The 20,849-nt window shown below is 45.4% G+C and overlaps 1 protein-coding gene across 1 annotated transcript in view; it reads left to right on the top strand.

Moving 5' to 3' along the window:
• Window positions 1-20,849, top strand: part of LOC139696863 (neuralized-like protein 4) — a 38,171-nt gene that overhangs the window by 5,511 nt on the left and 11,811 nt on the right. The window contains exons 3-4 of the mRNA XM_071595743.1: window positions 1,411-1,501; window positions 3,099-3,278. Of these exons, the coding sequence (XP_071451844.1) occupies window positions 1,411-1,501; window positions 3,099-3,278 (271 nt within the window). The remainder of the gene's footprint in view (window positions 1-1,410; window positions 1,502-3,098; window positions 3,279-20,849) is intronic.

The following is a 20,849-nucleotide window of genomic DNA, read 5'->3' as shown; positions in this document are numbered from 1 at the left end:
AATAGGAATAGATTGGAGGGAAAGGAGGCTAATCCGCAACCTGTATATGTCTCAGACTGCTCAGGTGCGGGTGGGAAACGGGGAGTCTGGATGGGCAGTGTTAGGAAGAGGTGTAAGGCAGGGCTGCCCATTATCACCGTTGCTGTTCAACCTGTATGCAGAGTAAATGATCAAAGAGGCATGGGAAGAACTCGAGGTAGGAATGAAGGTGGGCGGGGAATTCGTAAAATCAGTTAGGTTTGCTGATGACCAAGCTTTAGTTTGTCAGTCAGCCAAGGGATTGCAAGCATCGGTGAGTGAATTGGAAATTCAGCGCGACAGGTATGGGATGATAATCAGTATTAATAAAACAAAGGTTATGCGATTTTCTAGGAAAAAAAGGCTAAGCTTAACATTAGAATAGGAGGGCAAAAACTAGAGCAGGTAGAACAGTTTACGTATCTCGATAGTGTTTTGGACCAACACGGTCAAAGTAGTAGGGACGTAAGGCGAAGAATTGCTCTAGGCAAAGAGGCTTTCACAAGGAGGAGGGAGTTGATGACAGGGACTTTGAGTAAGGATGTTAAGAAAAGACTCGTAAAAACTTTGATATGGAACGTCGCTATGTACGGTGCGGAAACGTGTCATTGAAGCAGGAGGATAGACGTAGACTGGAGGCCTTTGAAATGTTGATGTGGAGAAGGATGGAGAAGGTGAAATGGACAGAGAAGAAAACAAATGAGGAAGTACTTGGTATGGTGGTCAAAGAAAGGGGTTTGTTGGGAGAAATCTTTTGGAGGCAGGAAAAGGGGATGAAGGGGGTATTGACCGGCAGCGGGATGTTGAAGACTGTAATTGAGGGGAGAATGTTTGGCAAACGAGGAAAGGGAAGGAACAGGATAGGGATGTCGGACGGGATGAAGGGAGGAAGAAAGTAGTCATAGCTGAAACGGGACCTGATTTAGAGTAGGATGTTGTGTTTTGCTAGGGGCCACAAATTATTTTAATTAGATATTTCGTCCATCCAAAAACCTACCTTAACCGGTAGATTACCTAATAATAAATAATATATATATATATATATATATATATATTTATAATACATTTCTGATTGTAGCTAATTTGTTCCGAATAAATAGGAAACAAAAACTTGATTAAAATAACTTTCATTGTAATATCTAAGTAAGACCTAATATCTATTCCTTGTTTCTGAAAATAATTTTAAAATCTTGTATTATATTCATTCATAAGAACCATCATATCTTTTATTCTAATAATGGGAAAATCGAGGGGAGCCAATGGTGGGAATAAGGAATGTGGTAGTGGAGTATCCTACTAGAAATTGTTATGTAAAAAGGAGAAAATAGAGTTTTGACAAATATTAATTAGCAAATAATATTTTAATATTTCACTGGTGTATTTTCATTTCAGGCCACCATCATGGTCAATGTATTATGCTGATCTATATTATAATAACACTGTTTCTAAGAAAAATTATGGCAGAACTTTGGATGCACTGGTGGTAAGGCTACAAATCATTTTTCAAAAGAATGTTTTCATGAATTTCCATTCAGGAAAAATCGTATGCTTTAAAATAATATTTCAGTCCGCTGATTTCATTTTGGCGGGGAAACTATTAAAACAATGGCGATTGTGAAATTTTAAAGAAAAATGAAAAATGAAATTTAAGATGTTTTTCTGTCCAAATATACTACCTCGATCAAAAAGTTCCCGGAATAACCACCGTGTGGCGCTCCCATCGTTCCGATTTGAGTTCTGTTTTTTTTTGTTAAATTGGTACATCTGTTGTTGATATTCCCTTTAAATCTTAGTGTCATAACTTGACATTTGCAAAAGTTACGTAGCCAAGAGTACATCTATCTCTGTGTGTGTTGGCGATTTTTTACAATTTCAGAAATGGATTTAAATTTGCAACAACGAACTTGTATTAAATTTTGCGTAAAAAACGGATTTAGTGGCGCACGGACGTTGGAAATGTTGGAAAAGTGTTTCGGCAACGATTCTCTAAAAAAACGGTCGTTTACCAGTGGCACGAGCGGTTCAGAAGTGGTCGTGAGTCAATCGAAGATGATGAACGCAGTGGCAGACCATCGACATCGAAAGTCGGTGAAAAAATTGATAAAGTAAAAGAAATGTTGGTCAATAACCGTAAATTAACCATCAGAGAAATAGCGGAGGACTTGAACATTGCCTATGGATCCGCCCAAGACATTGTGGTTAATGATTTGGGTTTCCGTCGTGTAGCAGAGCCAAAAGACCTCAATTTCATGCAAAAAAGAGACCGTGTTGACGTCGCCAAAGACATGATTTGCGAGGCTGAATCCGATCCCACATTCATCAAAAGGATCATTACTGGAGACGAGACGTGGGTTTATGAGTACGACACGCAATCCAGAGATCAGGCAAGTGAATGGCGTTCACCAAATGAGCCGAGACCAAAAAAACCACGTCGTTTTCAGTCAAAAAAGAAGGCAATGCTGACGGTTTTCATGGATTACAACGGTGTAGTGCATCATGAATTTTTGCCAGAAGGCCAGACAGTAAACAAAGAGTATTATTTGGGCGTTATGAGACGTTTGCGTGAAGCAATTCGCCGAAAGAGACCAGAAATGTGGGCAGAAAACTCGTGGATTTTGCACCAATGATAACGCACCGTCGCACAGTGCTATCATTATTCGTAATTTTTTGACGAAAAATGCAACAAATACCATCCAACAGCCACCGAATTCACCTGATTTGGCTCCCTGTGACTTCTTCTGTTCAATCGAGTTAAAAAACCATTACGGGGAACGCGTTTTAGCAGCCGAGAGGAAGTAATGGAAAAATCGCAGGAAGCACTGATGGACATACCGAAAACCGAATATAAAAAATGTTTCGAGGATTGGATCAAGCGCTGGCATAAGTGTGTTGCAGTCGATGGGGATTACTTTGAAGGGGACAATATAGATTTAGATGAATAAACTTGTATTTTTAATTTTCTGAATAAATTCCGGGAAATTTTTGATCAAGGTAGTATGCATTTTTATGATATGATCAAATGAAGGAAAGTTCACAACTATGTTCATAATGAAATGAACAATTACTGATATTTTCTTCAGGAAGGCGATCGTGTAGGAATGATGAGGCGTGACACTGGGACCCTGCATTACTTCATTAACGGTGTCGACCAGGGGGCAGCTGCAACGGGTATTCCAAGTTCAGTTTATGGACTGATTGAACTCTACGGAAGTGCGGCAATGGCAACCATCGTTAGTAAATCCGACAATAATTTTGCATTGGTATGTGAAACATAGCAAGTCTTCACTGTATTCATAATTAACGCTACATATTTCCTGTTATCACTCTTTTTCAAGAATCTATTTCATCTCTAGCATTGTACCGAATAAATTATAATTATATGTCAAATAAATTATGATGAAAACTTTTTTTGAAGTCTCTCTCTCTATTATCTAAGGATCAGAATTGGTCCACGAGGTGCAATGATGGGAAGAAATTTGAAATGCGCACTCTCGGAACTCTTCCCATAGTGGAGGCTTCATGATTTCAATACTTCCCACAACATCTGTCAGCCACGTGGTCTTCCAAAGTTCTTCTATGAAAGATTGTTATATTTGTCTCGTCCAGCAGCCATGCTTCAAAGCTAACTACCCTCTCCCTCCTTGCAAATTATATCTGTCAACATTTCCTCTATGAAATAAAAAAAATAAATGTTAATAGCGCCTATTCTAAATTTTTCATGCCTTTACTATCTTTGCTTTCTCTAGGGATTGAAGATCGAGTTTTATATAATTCTCCAAAAAGATTGTTTCATCAATAGTTTACAATTTAAAAGGGCCTTTTCCACCAACTTCTCTGACGCCCACAAGCCGAATACGAAGAATTTATTCCCAATTCAAGCAAATCTATTCCTCAATGAAATGCGTTTTAAGGAAAATGGTCCATATAGATTTGCGCAAAAATCTCTCAAAAATGGTGACACCGATAGTATCCCCAATTAAATCGACTACACCATGGACAGCTTCGGGAACTTCGGATGCAGCGATCCCTTGACCTACACCCTTGTTGAATATATGTAATTGTCCCACTCTGTCCCCTACCTGAAAGCAGTGAACAAAGTTAAACTTAATGTGACTGAATTATAAACTAAGAGTGTCGGAAAAATGTATTAGGATTGGGAGTCCACTCCAACCGTAGTTAGGCACCCAATGAAACGCGTAAATCCTATAATTAACCTAATGCATCACCAAATATGCCCTATCCAAAATGTCATGGTGACACCTTAGGTTAAAAGTTTTTCCGTTTGTACGGTTTTTTAGAATTCGAAGAGTTCATTGTAGGTGAACACTTTAGATGCTGTACTTGATTGGAGTTAAACTATATTTGATAAAGGTCCACATCCGTGTTTTTTATTGATACATTTCTTTCAACTCTATGGAAGCAAGTAAATAATAAAATGAAATTGTCGGCAGTAATAGTGAAATTAAGCATAATAATAATTCTTTTACATTAATTGATAAAAATGTATATTCTTAACCTTAGCAAATATTTTCATACTACATCCTAGTAGTTTCTGCATAGATAAATTAAAGAATGAATGTCTCCAAATCGGAAACAATGAAAAACTTATTTTTCATTTTAAGGAGAATAAATTATGCTTGAAACTTCCCAATATCTTTTGAGTACTTGATTTCTCACGTTTTAACTTTTATACATTGGATATCATTTGAATTGTTTCAGCAAGATTAAAAGGTTATGTAAAAATTATAAATGATTTAATCAAAATTAACCTGGGGACATTCAAATTATAACTGAATTAATGTTAATTAATAGCATAGTATTATTATTTATTATAAATAGATCAGTGTAAAATAGAGTTGGAAAAAAATCACCAATATTGGACAGCCATTTCTATCAAATATTTCCTGGTAGTCTTGGTTACCTGGTTCGTCTTCTTGAGCATTCCACCGTCATACTATAATTTCAAATATCATTTTGTGTTGGAAGAGGAAGAGATCGAAGTCAAATGGCATCTTAGTTTAGTTTCCTGCTGGGGAATTATCACAATTATTTCATTATCATCGATCCCAGAGCGGATTTTGACAGATACTTCATATCTCTTTGGTACCATTGCGTAATGTGATTAAAAAAGTGATTTGTAAGCTATTACTTCACTTTTAAGTCCGTGAATATGAATTAACATTCTGACTGGTTATGGAATTTGAAAGGCTGGTTCATAATTTATAAATTCAATGTAAGATGAATAGTATTTAATTTAATAGAAAATCTTAAAAAAACATTCTTTAGCATGAAGTACGAATCTGAGTTTTCCGTATGTTCGTACGCTAAAACCACTAACAGGACTACATCCATTGCATTGTTTTCTCTCCTGGCAACATACGGCGAATTTAATTGATGCTAATATTGCTAAATACAGTGTGACGTTGTGCTTGGCGCAGCGTCACTTGCCCAGTTCGAATACGCGCGCCTCTCTCGCGAGCCGTAGAACGGCGGGGCGCTATCTGTTGGCGCCGACAATGTATGTAAGAAAAAAGAGGAGCGGGGCGCGCCGCGCGCGGAGAGTGTCGGCCAACACGTGGTAAGGAGAGTTCGTTGTGGGATGCCCGAGAGAGAAGGTCGTGTGCTATCATCGTCGAGTCACCGACAGCCTGCGAACACCGGGGGTGCGCGTGCCAGCAACCGACCTCGCCGTGTGGGCCCCCCGCAGGCCCCGACCGGAACATCGGGAGCCAGCAGTCGACAGCGAGGCGGCCATCTTCGGCTGCAGCCGAGCGGCCACCCAACATCGTGGCCCAGCAGGCGTCGGCACGGCGCGTCATGTTTGCTTGGGAGCGCCCACACCTTTTCTTGTGATAATAAATAGTTCTTGTGAAGTTTACTCGTCGTAGTCCATTTTTATGCGCCTCCTAGCGTCCCTCGTGATTTCAGCTGAAGAGCCGCTGCCCACCCCGGGGCACATAAAAGGTGAGCGAGCCCTCCCCTGGGACGAGGAGTGTGATGGGCCAGGTGACAGCCAGCGGCGTGACTCTGCGGCTAGCCATGCGGCTAGCCTGGCGCCCTCAAAACAAGTAGAGTCGCGGCCTCCCTTGTCTCGCGGTATCGGGGAAAATTTATCTATGAATTAAATACCGCGTCACAAATGGCGCCCAACGTGGGGCAGCCTTTCTATTGTTGTGCGAGAAAAGTGACAATTATATTTCGAGAGTGCGCATGCGGCGCGAGTGTAAAATGGCGTCGCGTCGGCCTTGACGAGGCAACAATGGTGTGAAGGAGAGCGAGCGGAGTGATACCGGCATGGTGTGCATAGCGTGTGTGTGAGCGGGAACGATGCGTGATTAACATCGCGCGAGCGCCAGTTATTACGTACAGCTCTTTCGCGAGCGGTATACAATTTTTCTATTTGATTTATAAATTAGTCCTTTTTTTTGCTATACATTTTCATGAAATTAAAAAATTTAAAATTCTTTGTGAGGGAAGCAGTAAATAAGAGATTATAATTTCTACTCAATCTTTTGTACTTGAATGTGGTTTGTGCGGTTGCTTTGAGTGGTTGCTTGGCGTTGAGGGTGGGATGAAAGCTGTGAACATTCCCGAGGCGACTTGTTTCCAGTTAAGTTGCGGAGGGACGATCGGTTTCTAAGATTAACTACTATTATTGGCTTGAGGGAAGCTCCGTGCGTAGCCACGTATCCCCAGAGTGGCAGAGGATCCTTTGAAAAGAGGAAGCGGAGTTTGTACTTTTTGAAATTTGAGGTTAGGTTATGCTTTTAATATAGAATTCTGATTTATTCTACCTTATTTGTTATACTAACTGTAGAACAGGGAAATATCTTTAGATTAGGATTAAATTTTTGCAGTAAGCGTATTTTAGGTTAGGTGGGGCAAATCCTTTAATTATTCAATAGGTTAAGAATTTTCTTCTTCCTAATTTACAATGGAGGGTGACACTGGATTTTTGGCGAGATATCAGAGAGATATGAGGGCACTGCTACGGAATTCAGCGGTAAAGGCAGAATTTGAAATAATTAAGCAAATGAGTGAAGAAGAGGTGGAAAATGAGTTGTCAAGTAAAGGACACTCCTTGGTAGGGCCACTCTTAGTGCGCAAAGAGCGATTATTGCGGGCTAAGCTTCTTTTGACACAACCACGGTTAGGGACACCATGGTCAAAGAATTGGACGAGGATGTGCAGCCTGACGATGTAACCCTCTCAGGAGCTTTATACGCCTTAAACTGGGACGAAGACCTAGACGCAGGGCGGAAAATGAAAGGAGCATGCAGTAAGGGGCATAAAAAGAAGCACATCGAGATGGAGAAAGTTGCCGCAAGCGACGGAGAAATTAATGAGGAATTGAACCCCATTCGGACCATTACAGCAAACGCAGCGGGAGGCCCTCAGCCCAAACTGCCGCTGATGGACTCATATGATTTTCCGCCGCTGGGGGAAAGGAAAGAAGCGTCAGATTTGACCAGAGAAAAGGAAAAACTGCGCATTCTGCCTTCGGAAGCGAAATCAAATCAGAAAGAGATACCAGTACAGAGCGACCGCCACTCTGAGGAAATAAAGGAGTTGCGGAGTCAATTGCAACAGCAGAACGAGATAATCAACAACCTGACGGATGGAATTAGCCGAATTTTACAAAAATTGGGCAGTGAGAAGAACGATAAGGAAGTGAACTTGAGAAAGGGTTCCAAGAAAAAGTATCGGAGGGAAATAACATCCACTTCGTCATCTTCTTCAGAGTCGGAGGTAACGAGCGGGTCGTTATCTACTGACAGCAGTGATGACTCGGACGATGCATCAGGGGACGATGGACATAGACAGAGCATCAGCTATGAGTTAGGAAGGGCCATAACGAGACCTACGTGGTCTAGGCCTTCACAGGCGAGAGACCAGGGACCGGACTTTGACGGAGCTTGTTATTCCTGCGGAGAGTTGGGACATAGGGCAAATGCGTGCCCGAGAGTCCAGTGTTTCAGCTGTGGCGCAAGAGGGCATATCAGTGTCAATTGCCCCAGTCGACTGGGTAGGACACAAGAAAAGTGCCAACTTTGCGGCAAGGTCGGCTTATTGGCAATTAATTGCCCTAATTGCAAACACCTGTTTACTCGGCAGGAAAACGGACAAGCGGGGAGTCGCCTAGCCCAAGCGGCTTCCCCGCAAACCAATCCGTCGAACACAAAACGGCTGAATTAGATTTAGATAATCATAGGAATAAGTCGATGAAGTTAGGAAATGGTGATTCGATTTTGGAAAAGCCGAGTTGGACAGCCAAATTCTGCGAACCAAATTCGATCAAGGAAGATGTAAATAGTGGAGTAAAGGATTGTATAGAGAAAGGAAGGGAGATAAACTCAGATGGGCCAGATGAAACATCTGCTCCTGGGTCGAGTTGGACAGCCAACATCCACCACCCATCTGCGTTGGCAAAGATCAAGGATGAAGAAATCTACAGATCGAGGTGGACAGCCAACCTCTATCGATCTGGCCAATGCAATCGAGCTATCAGGAAAAGCTCTCCAGCTGAGCAGTCGAGACGGACGGCCGACCTCCACTGCAAAGCTGATATTTGCTGTCCAGCCGTTGATTTCGCCGAGCCGAGCGGGTCAGCCCGTCTCCGCCCATCAAATCAACCGCATATGGGGCAGAAGGCGCATTGGTCGACGGAGTCAGCTCCGCTCTGCCAATCCGTTAGGTCGGAAGAAAGCGAAAGGGTCAAGTCCTTGGTAGGATCGAACAGGCCAGCCTGTCTCCAGCCACCAAAGCAAGCAGAGAGTGAGAGAATGAGTGAGAGGCCTCAGAGCATCTCGTCGGTGCCACAAAGCCCGCCGAGACATGCGTGGAATGTAGATTCTGCCCAGTCGCTTCACGCGGGCCGGAAATCAGAACAGGACAGCGATTATGAGAAATTGCCTCAAGTACTGTTCACTCTGGATCGGTTGTGTACCAACAAAGGGACGGGCAGGAATGAGTCGAGTGAGAGTGTGACATACCCTGTAACCATTGAGGACAAACCTGATAGGCTGTGTCCGGTTCAGGGAGGGGGAGTCGGCGTGGAGTCCACGCCTAGAGTGAGTTTAGCGAGTGTGACGGCAGAGAATAGAGACCAAGTCTCAGTCCTGATCGGGGGAAAAGAGTACATTGCGCTCTATGACCCCGGGGCTCAAGTGACCATAGTAGGTCCCGAGGTGGTGAAAAGGTATAAGTCAAGACTGAAGGGGTCAATAACTCAAGTGACGATGCCAATGACGCCCATACCAGCTAAGACTTTGGGATACCTAGATGTGACGATTACCATCGATGAAAAAACGGAGAAGATGCAATGGAAAGCCGCTGATTTCCTGTCTTCTCATCAAGTGATCGTTGGAGCGGATTTGAAAAACCTTTTTTCAATTGATACGATGTCCGCGGAGAAGTGTTGGAGAGCAAAAAAGGGCCCGTGGCACCCATTTTGGAAGAAAGGGACAAGAAATGAACCACACATTTTCGCAGAATGCGCGGGTCTATCAGTCCTAGAGAGTTATCAAAGCGTAAGGCTCAGCGCACTACTGAGCGAATTTAATTGAGAGGAAGTGAAACAGGGTGAGAAAAAAAACATGGAATGTGGAGGCATCACTACGCTCACTGATGACCAGAGAAGAAGACTGAACAAGGTAATAGAGCAAGCGATCACAGAGGGCCCGAAGTTAATGCTGCTGACAGAACACCATATTGACGTTCAAGGAGCAGAACCAATAAAACATCGGCCGAGACGAATGTCTCCTAGAATGATGGAAGTAGCTCAACAGGAACTTCAGAGGATGTTAGACGAGGGAGTAGTGGAAAGGTCGACCTCAGCTTGGAGCAGTGCGCCAGTCATTGTCAAGAAAGCAGATGGTAGCGCGAGATTCTGTATCGATTACAGAGACCTTAATAAGGTTACAAAGAAGGATGCGTACCCTCTGCCTAATATGGATTCAATCCTTGACAAGCTGAGGAAGGCCAAGTATATATCGAAAATCGATCTCCGTTGGGCCTACAACCAGATTCCTATGGAGGAATCGTCTAAGAAGTACACAGCCTTTGCTATTCCTGGCTCAGGTCTGTTCCAGTTCCGACGAATGCCATTCGGTTTGACGAACGCACCAGCAACGTTCCAACGACTAATTGATTCGTTGTTCGGGCCAGAATTCGAACCAATAATGTTCGGATATCTGGACGACATAATCATAGTCACCGAATTATTCGATGAACATTTGAAATGGGTCGAAATTGTGTTGAGAAAACTGGACCAGGCAGGGCTAGTAATCAATAAGGAGAAGAGCGAGTTTTGTTGTACCAGGGCTGCATATCTTGGATATCTGTTAGACGCAGAGGGACTTAGACCAGATCCGGAAAAGATAGCTCCAGTCGTGAATTATCCAGCACCATCTAACCTCAAACAACTAAGACGATTTCTTGGTATGATTGGATGGTACGCTCGGTTCATAAAGGACGATTCGGAAATCAAGCTTCCATTGGTCAAGTTATTGCACAAAGGTCAAGAGTGGGAATGGACAGAGGAACAGCAGAAAGCGTTTGAGACATACAAAAGGGCCATTACAGAAGCCCCGGTCTTGGCAAGGCCGGACTTCTCTAAACCCTTCATCGTACAAACTGATGCGAGTAGTGAAGCAATTGGAGGTGTTCTTTCTCAAGTGAATGAGGACGGAGAACATCCAATCGTTTATGTCAGCCGAGTTCTCACATCAGCTGAGAAAAACTATACGACGACAGAGAGAGAGTTATTAGCTATTCTATGGGCCATAAAAAAACTAAGGCCTTATTTAGAGGGCTACAAGTTCCTCGTGATCACAGACCACTCCGCACTCCAATACCTACGAAATCTCAAGGAACCTACGGGTAGGCTCGCGAGGTGGGCGCTGGAGTTGCAGCAGTGGGACCTCGAGGTGGTGCATCGTCGAAGTAAAATCCATGATTTGCCTGATGCACTATCTCGTATGTACGAGCAACTATCTGGCGAAGAGAAGATCGCTGAAATTACGGAAGTAAAGGATGAGGACCACCAACGCAGAGTCGAGGAAGTCACCAAATATCCGGAGAGGTATAAAAATTGGAAGGTCGAAGCGGGCCACTTGTATCGTTACAAGTACGATGAGCTGCTCGATCCAATCGCTGATTGTGAAGAGGGCTGGAAACTCGTGCTTCCAAAAGAATGTCGAGAGCGGGTCATCAAGGATGCCCATTGTGAACCTTCTTCGGGCCACCTCGGAGTGGAAAAGACATTCGATCGAGTCGTACGAGATTACTATTGGAGAGGGGCCTATCACGACATTCACAACTTTGTGAGGCAATGTCAGGACTGTCAACAGTTCAAAACGTCGCAGCAAGCGCCTCAGGGACTATTGGGTAAAAGAACGGTAGAGAGACCATGGAGCGTCGTAGCAGCAGATCTCATGGAGTTCCCGCTTAGCAAAGCCAAGAACAAGTACTTAATAATCTTTCAGGACTTATTTTCAAGATGGGTGGAGCTAAAGGCGGTCAGAGCTGCTACGGGGGCCAACGTGGTTAAAGCACTTGAGGAGCTTGTCCTATTTCGCTGGGGAACGCCGGAGTATCTCTTGACAGATAATGGAAAAGAGTTTGATAACAAATGCGTAAGAGAAGCATTGGCAGAGTATGGAATAACGCATACAACAACGCCTCCATACCATGCTCAGGCAAACCCAGTGGAAAGATCCAATCGAACGCTGAAGACGGCCATCGCGATGTTTGTAGAAAAAGACCATAGAGACTGGGATTAGCATTTACACGAACTAAAGCATGCAGTCAACACCGCGAAGCAGGCCTCGACTAAGATCTCGCCAGCCTACTTGAACTTCGGAAGGCATCCACTGCCAGTGAAGAGTTTGCGGCGCGAGCTTGAGAAGGGGGAAGGCATAGAGAGCAGATTGGATCCACAAGCGTGGAAAAAGAGGGCCGATAGGTTAGGCTTATTACGAGATCTAGTAGCCGAGAACATAGAGAAAGCTCAGGAAAAACAGGCGCGAGCGTATAATAAGGGTAGAAGAAACATCGAATTTAATGTAGGAGACCTAGTAATGCGTAGGACCCACCATCTGTCCAGTGGGATTGATAGGTTTTCAGCCAAGCTAGCCCCTAAATTTGAAGGACCAATCGCGATACTAAAAAAACTGTCTCCAACAGTCTATATAGTAGAAACGCGTTCCAATAAGCAAAACGCGAAAGTAGATATTGGTGACTTGAAAAGATATATAGCACCAAGATCCACTCGTCAAAGTGGTGAGTCCTCCGAGCGCCAAGCCCACGGAGCACACTCTCAAAAAAAGTTCCTTATGAATTTTGGTATTATGTAATAGGTCAGCATTGTGTGTTTGCCTCATGTTATCTTGTCTGTGTGTCAAAGTGAGCGATTTATTTTTCAATGATGTGAAAATCTCTGTCGGACATTATTGTTGTTATGGCACATAGCCCTTGAATTGTGGTGAACGAAAGTTTGCAAACGAGGTGTGATGTGTTTGAGCCGAGGACGTACTGCCTTTTATAGAGTGAATTATCTGAGCGAGTGATGCTTTTGTTGAAATTTTGTGAGAAATTCCCTTGGAATGTATGAAAGATTCATGCCAAAAGTTTGTTCATACCAAATGTATTACTTGATGTTCATAGAGAATGTGGTTAAAATTAGAAAAAGTTGTGCTATCCATTTTCTATCCAATAGCTGAAGACAGAATCTCAAAACTGAGTGAACTACTGGTAGAAATCTGTGAAATTGTTGTTATTATATTGTGTTCATAGGTTTCAGTTGCAGGCTCGTTTGTAAGCGGTCCACTCGGACGAGTGTCCGGCTTAGGGAGGGGGTATGTGACGTTGTGCTTGGCGCAGCGTCACTTGCCCAGTTCGAATACGCGCGCCTCTCTCGCGAGCCGTAGAACGGCGGGGCGCTATCTGTTGGCGCCGACAATGTATGTAAGAAAAAAGAGGAGCGGGGCGCACCGCGCGCGGAGAGTGTCGGCCAACACGTGGTAAGGAGAGTTCGTTGTGGGATGCCCGAGAGAGAAGGTCGTGTGCTATCATCGTCGAGTCACCGACAGCCTGCGAACACCGGGGGTGCGCGTGCCAGCAACCGACCTCGCCGTGTGGGCCCCCCGCAGGCCCCGACCGGAACATCGGGAGCCAGCAGTCGACAGCGAGGCGGCCATCTTCGGCTGCAGCCGAGCGGCCACCCAACATCGTGGCCCAGCAGGCGTCGGCACGGCGCGTCATGTTTGCTTGGGAGCGCCCACACCTTTTCTTGTGATAATAAATAGTTCTTGTGAAGTTTACTCGTCGTAGTCCATTTTTATGCGCCTCCTAGCGTCCCTCGTGATTTCAGCTGAAGAGCCGCTGCCCACCCCGGGGCACATAAAAGGTGAGCGAGCCCTCCCCTGGGACGAGGAGTGTGATGGGCCAGGTGACAGCCAGCGGCGTGACTCTGCGGCTAGCCATGCGGCTAGCCTGGCGCCCTCAAAACAAGTAGAGTCGCGGCCTCCCTTGTCTCGCGGTATCGGGGAAAATTTATCTATGAATTAAATACCGCGTCACAAATGGCGCCCAACGTGGGGCAGCCTTTCTATTGTTGTGCGAGAAAAGTGACAATTATATTTCGAGAGTGCGCATGCGGCGCGAGTGTAAAATGGCGTCGCGTCGGCCTTGACGAGGCAACAATGGTGTGAAGGAGAGCGAGCGGAGTGATACCGGCATGGTGTGCATAGCGTGTGTGTGAGCGGGAACGATGCGTGATTAACATCGCGCGAGCGCCAGTTATTACGTACAGCTCTTTCGCGAGCGGTATACAATTTTTCTATTTGATTTATAAATTAGTCCTTTTTTTTGCTATACATTTTCATGAAATTAAAAAATTTAAAATTCTTTGTGAGGGAAGCAGTAAATAAGAGATTATAATTTCTACTCAATCTTTTGTACTTGAATGTGGTTTGTGCGGTTGCTTTGAGTGGTTGCTTGGCGTTGAGGGTGGGATGAAAGCTGTGAACATTCCCGAGGCGACTTGTTTCCAGTTAAGTTGCGGAGGGACGATCGGTTTCTAAGATTAACTACTATTATTGGCTTGAGGGAAGCTCCGTGCGTAGCCACGTATCCCCAGAGTGGCAGAGGATCCTTTGAAAAGAGGAAGCGGAGTTTGTACTTTTTGAAATTTGAGGTTAGGTTATGCTTTTAATATAGAATTCTGATTTATTCTACCTTATTTGTTATACTAACTGTAGAACAGGGAAATATCTTTAGATTAGGATTAAATTTTTGCAGTAAGCGTATTTTAGGTTAGGTGGGGCAAATCCTTTAATTATTCAATAGGTTAAGAATTTTCTTCTTCCTAATTTACAATGGAGGGTGACACTGGATTTTTGGCGAGATATCAGAGAGATATGAGGGCACTGCTACGGAATTCAGCGGTAAAGGCAGAATTTGAAATAATTAAGCAAATGAGTGAAGAAGAGGTGGAAAATGAGTTGTCAAGTAAAGGACACTCCTTGGTAGGGCCACTCTTAGTGCGCAAAGAGCGATTATTGCGGGCTAAGCTTCTTTTGACACAACCACGGTTAGGGACACCATGGTCAAAGAATTGGACGAGGATGTGCAGCCTGACGATGTAACCCTCTCAGGAGCTTTATACGCCTTAAACTGGGACGAAGACCTAGACGCAGGGCGGAAAATGAAAGGAGCATGCAGTAAGGGGCATAAAAAGAAGCACATCGAGATGGAGAAAGTTGCCGCAAGCGACGGAGAAATTAATGAGGAATTGAACCCCATTCGGACCATTACAGCAAACGCAGCGGGAGGCCCTCAGCCCAAACTGCCGCTGATGGACTCATATGATTTTCCGCCGCTGGGGGAAAGGAAAGAAGCGTCAGATTTGACCAGAGAAAAGGAAAAACTGCGCATTCTGCCTTCGGAAGCGAAATCAAATCAGAAAGAGATACCAGTACAGAGCGACCGCCACTCTGAGGAAATAAAGGAGTTGCGGAGTCAATTGCAACAGCAGAACGAGATAATCAACAACCTGACGGATGGAATTAGCCGAATTTTACAAAAATTGGGCAGTGAGAAGAACGATAAGGAAGTGAACTTGAGAAAGGGTTCCAAGAAAAAGTATCGGAGGGAAATAACATCCACTTCGTCATCTTCTTCAGAGTCGGAGGTAACGAGCGGGTCGTTATCTACTGACAGCAGTGATGACTCGGACGATGCATCAGGGGACGATGGACATAGACAGAGCATCAGCTATGAGTTAGGAAGGGCCATAACGAGACCTACGTGGTCTAGGCCTTCACAGGCGAGAGACCAGGGACCGGACTTTGACGGAGCTTGTTATTCCTGCGGAGAGTTGGGACATAGGGCAAATGCGTGCCCGAGAGTCCAGTGTTTCAGCTGTGGCGCAAGAGGGCATATCAGTGTCAATTGCCCCAGTCGACTGGGTAGGACACAAGAAAAGTGCCAACTTTGCGGCAAGGTCGGCTTATTGGCAATTAATTGCCCTAATTGCAAACACCTGTTTACTCGGCAGGAAAACGGACAAGCGGGGAGTCGCCTAGCCCAAGCGGCTTCCCCGCAAACCAATCCGTCGAACACAAAACGGCTGAATTAGATTTAGATAATCATAGGAATAAGTCGATGAAGTTAGGAAATGGTGATTCGATTTTGGAAAAGCCGAGTTGGACAGCCAAATTCTGCGAACCAAATTCGATCAAGGAAGATGTAAATAGTGGAGTAAAGGATTGTATAGAGAAAGGAAGGGAGATAAACTCAGATGGGCCAGATGAAACATCTGCTCCTGGGTCGAGTTGGACAGCCAACATCCACCACCCATCTGCGTTGGCAAAGATCAAGGATGAAGAAATCTACAGATCGAGGTGGACAGCCAACCTCTATCGATCTGGCCAATGCAATCGAGCTATCAGGAAAAGCTCTCCAGCTGAGCAGTCGAGACGGACGGCCGACCTCCACTGCAAAGCTGATATTTGCTGTCCAGCCGTTGATTTCGCCGAGCCGAGCGGGTCAGCCCGTCTCCGCCCATCAAATCAACCGCATATGGGGCAGAAGGCGCATTGGTCGACGGAGTCAGCTCCGCTCTGCCAATCCGTTAGGTCGGAAGAAAGCGAAAGGGTCAAGTCCTTGGTAGGATCGAACAGGCCAGCCTGTCTCCAGCCACCAAAGCAAGCAGAGAGTGAGAGAATGAGTGAGAGGCCTCAGAGCATCTCGTCGGTGCCACAAAGCCCGCCGAGACATGCGTGGAATGTAGATTCTGCCCAGTCGCTTCACGCGGGCCGGAAATCAGAACAGGACAGCGATTATGAGAAATTGCCTCAAGTACTGTTCACTCTGGATCGGTTGTGTACCAACAAAGGGACGGGCAGGAATGAGTCGAGTGAGAGTGTGACATACCCTGTAACCATTGAGGACAAACCTGATAGGCTGTGTCCGGTTCAGGGAGGGGGAGTCGGCGTGGAGTCCACGCCTAGAGTGAGTTTAGCGAGTGTGACGGCAGAGAATAGAGACCAAGTCTCAGTCCTGATCGGGGGAAAAGAGTACATTGCGCTCTATGACCCCGGGGCTCAAGTGACCATAGTAGGTCCCGAGGTGGTGAAAAGGTATAAGTCAAGACTGAAGGGGTCAATAACTCAAGTGACGATGCCAATGACGCCCATACCAGCTAAGACTTTGGGATACCTAGATGTGACGATTACCATCGATGAAAAAACGGAGAAGATGCAATGGAAAGCCGCTGATTTCCTGTCTTCTCATCAAGTGATCGTTGGAGCGGATTTGAAAAACCTTTTTTCAATTGATACGATGTCCGCGGAGAAGTGTTGGAGAGCAAAAAAGGGCCCGTGGCACCCATTTTGGAAGAAAGGGACAAGAAATGAACCACACATTTTCGCAGAATGCGCGGGTCTATCAGTCCTAGAGAGTTATCAAAGCGTAAGGCTCAGCGCACTACTGAGCGAATTTAATTGAGAGGAAGTGAAACAGGGTGAGAAAAAAAACATGGAATGTGGAGGCATCACTACGCTCACTGATGACCAGAGAAGAAGACTGAACAAGGTAATAGAGCAAGCGATCACAGAGGGCCCGAAGTTAATGCTGCTGACAGAACACCATATTGACGTTCAAGGAGCAGAACCAATAAAACATCGGCCGAGACGAATGTCTCCTAGAATGATGGAAGTAGCTCAACAGGAACTTCAGAGGATGTTAGACGAGGGAGTAGTGGAAAGGTCGGCCTCAGCTTGGAGCAGTGCGCCAGTCATTGTCAAGAAAGCAGATGGTAGCGCGAGATTCTGTATCGATTACAGAGACCTTAATAAGGTTACAAAGAAGGATGCGTACCCTCTGCCTAATATGGATTCAATCCTTGACAAGCTGAGGAAGGCCAAGTATATATCGAAAATCGATCTCCGTTGGGCCTACAACCAGATTCCTATGGAGGAATCGTCTAAGAAGTACACAGCCTTTGCTATTCCTGGCTCAGGTCTGTTCCAGTTCCGACGAATGCCATTCGGTTTGACGAACGCACCAGAAACGTTCCAACGACTAATTGATTCGTTGTTCGGGCCAGAATTCGAACCAATAATGTTCGGATATCTGGACGACATAATCATAGTCACCGAATTATTCGATGAACATTTGAAATGGGTCGAAATTGTGTTGAGAAAACTGGACCAGGCAGGGCTAGTAATCAATAAGGAGAAGAGCGAGTTTTGTTGTACCAGGGCTGCATATCTTGGATATCTGTTAGACGCAGAGGGACTTAGACCAGATCCGGAAAAGATAGCTCCAGTCGTGAATTATCCAGCACCATCTAACCTCAAACAACTAAGACGATTTCTTGGTATGATTGGATGGTACGCTCGGTTCATAAAGGACGATTCGGAAATCAAGCTTCCATTGGTCAAGTTATTGCACAAAGGTCAAGAGTGGGAATGGACAGAGGAACAGCAGAAAGCGTTTGAGACATACAAAAGGGCCATTACAGAAGCCCCGGTCTTGGCAAGGCCGGACTTCTCTAAACCCTTCATCGTACAAACTGATGCGAGTAGTGAAGCAATTGGAGGTGTTCTTTCTCAAGTGAATGAGGACGGAGAACATCCAATCGTTTATGTCAGCCGAGTTCTCACATCAGCTGAGAAAAACTATACGACGACAGAGAGAGAGTTATTAGCTATTCTATGGGCCATAAAAAAACTAAGGCCTTATTTAGAGGGCTACAAGTTCCTCGTGATCACAGACCACTCCGCACTCCAATACCTACGAAATCTCAAGGAACCTACGGGTAGGCTCGCGAGGTGGGCGCTGGAGTTGCAGCAGTGGGACCTCGAGGTGGTGCATCGTCGAAGTAAAATCCATGATTTGCCTGATGCACTATCTCGTATGTACGAGCAACTATCTGGCGAAGAGAAGATCGCTGAAATTACGGAAGTAAAGGATGAGGACCACCAACGCAGAGTCGAGGAAGTCACCAAATATCCGGAGAGGTATAAAAATTGGAAGGTCGAAGCGGGCCACTTGTATCGTTACAAGTACGATGAGCTGCTCGATCCAATCGCTGATTGTGAAGAGGGCTGGAAACTCGTGCTTCCAAAAGAATGTCGAGAGCGGGTCATCAGGGATGCCCATTGTGAACCTTCTTCGGGCCACCTCGGAGTGGAAAAGACATTCGATCGAGTCGTACGAGATTACTATTGGAGAGGGGCCTATCACGACATTCACAACTTTGTGAGGCAATGTCAGGACTGTCAACAGTTCAAAACGTCGCAGCAAGCGCCTCAGGGACTATTGGGTAAAAGAACGGTAGAGAGACCATGGAGCGTCGTAGCAGCAGATCTCATGGAGTTCCCGCTTAGCAAAGCCAAGAACAAGTACTTAATAATCTTTCAGGACTTATTTTCAAGATGGGTGGAGCTAAAGGCGGTCAGAGCTGCTACGGGGGCCAACGTGGTTAAAGCACTTGAGGAGCTTGTCCTATTTCGCTGGGGAACGCCGGAGTATCTCTTGACAGATAATGGAAAAGAGTTTGATAACAAATGCGTAAGAGAAGCATTGGCAGAGTATGGAATAACGCATACAACAACGCCTCCATACCATGCTCAGGCAAACCCAGTGGAAAGATCCAATCGAACGCTGAAGACGGCCATCGCGATGTTTGTAGAAAAAGACCATAGAGACTGGGATCAGCATTTACACGAACTAAGGCATGCAGTCAACACCGCGAAGCAGGCCTCGACTAAGATCTCGCCAGCCTACTTGAACTTCGGAAGGCATCCACTGCCAGTGAAGAGTTTGCGGCGCGAGCTTGAGAAGGGGGAAGGCATAGAGAGCAGATTGGATCCACAAGCGTGGAAAAAGAGGGCCGATAGGTTAGGCTTATTACGAGATCTAGTAGCCGAGAACATAGAGAAAGCTCAGGAAAAACAGGCGCGAGCGTATAATAAGGGTAGAAGAAACATCGAATTTAATGTAGGAGACCTAGTAATGCGTAGGACCCACCATCTGTCCAGTGGGATTGATAGGTTTTCAGCCAAGCTAGCCCCTAAATTTGAAGGACCAATCGCGATACTAAAAAAACTGTCTCCAACAGTCTATATAGTAGAAACGCGTTCCAATAAGCAAAACGCGAAAGTAGATATTGGTGACTTGAAAAGATATATAGCACCAAGATCCACTCGTCAAAGTGGTGAGTCCTCCGAGCGCCAAGCCCACGGAGCACACTCTCAAAAAAAGTTCCTTATGAATTTTGGTATTATGTAATAGGTCAGCATTGTGTGTTTGCCTCATGTTATCTTGTCTGTGTGTCAAAGTGAGCGATTTATTTTTCAATGATGTGAAAATCTCTGTCGGACATTATTGTTGTTATGGCACATAGCCCTTGAATTGTGGTGAACGAAAGTTTGCAAACGAGGTGTGATGTGTTTGAGCCGAGGACGTACTGCCTTTTATAGAGTGAATTATCTGAGCGAGTGATGCTTTTGTTGAAATTTTGTGAGAAATTCCCTTGGAATGTATGAAAGATTCATGCCAAAAGTTTGTTCATACCAAATGTATTACTTGATGTTCATAGAGAATGTGGTTAAAATTAGAAAAAGTTGTGCTATCCATTTTCTATCCAATAGCTGAAGACAGAATCTCAAAACTGAGTGAACTACTGGTAGAAATCTGTGAAATTGTTGTTATTATATTGTGTTCATAGGTTTCAGTTGCAGGCTCGTTTGTAAGCGGTCCACTCGGACGAGTGTCCGGCTTAGGGAGGGGGTATGTGACGTTGTGCTTGGCGCAGCGTCACTTGCCCAGTTCGAATACGCGCGCCTCTCTCGCGAGCCGTAGAACGGCGGGGCGCTATCTGTTGGCGCCGACAATGTATGTAAGAAAAAAGAGGAGCGGGGCGCGCCGCGCGCGGAGAGTGTCGGCCAACACGTGGTAAGGAGAGTTCGTTGTGGGATGCCCGAGAGAGAAGGTCGTGTGCTATCATCGTCGAGTCACCGACAGCCTGCGAACACCGGGGGTGCGCGTGCCAGCAACCGACCTCGCCGTGTGGGCCCCCCGCAGGCCCCGACCGGAACATCGGGAGCCAGCAGTCGACAGCGAGGCGGCCATCTTCGGCTGCAGCCGAGCGGCCACCCAACATCGTGGCCCAGCAGGCGTCGGCACGGCGCGTCATGTTTGCTTGGGAGCGCCCACACCTTTTCTTGTGATAATAAATAGTTCTTGTGAAGTTTACTCGTCGTAGTCCATTTTTATGCGCCTCCTAGCGTCCCTCGTGATTTCAGCTGAAGAGCCGCTGC

The sequence above is a fragment of the Hetaerina americana genome, unplaced genomic scaffold, assembly GCF_022747635.1.
Source record: "Hetaerina americana unplaced genomic scaffold, ioHetAmer1.1.p SCAF_7, whole genome shotgun sequence".
Lineage (NCBI taxonomy): Eukaryota > Metazoa > Arthropoda > Insecta > Odonata > Calopterygidae > Hetaerina > Hetaerina americana.
This window is presented reverse-complemented; position numbering and strand designations above follow the sequence as displayed.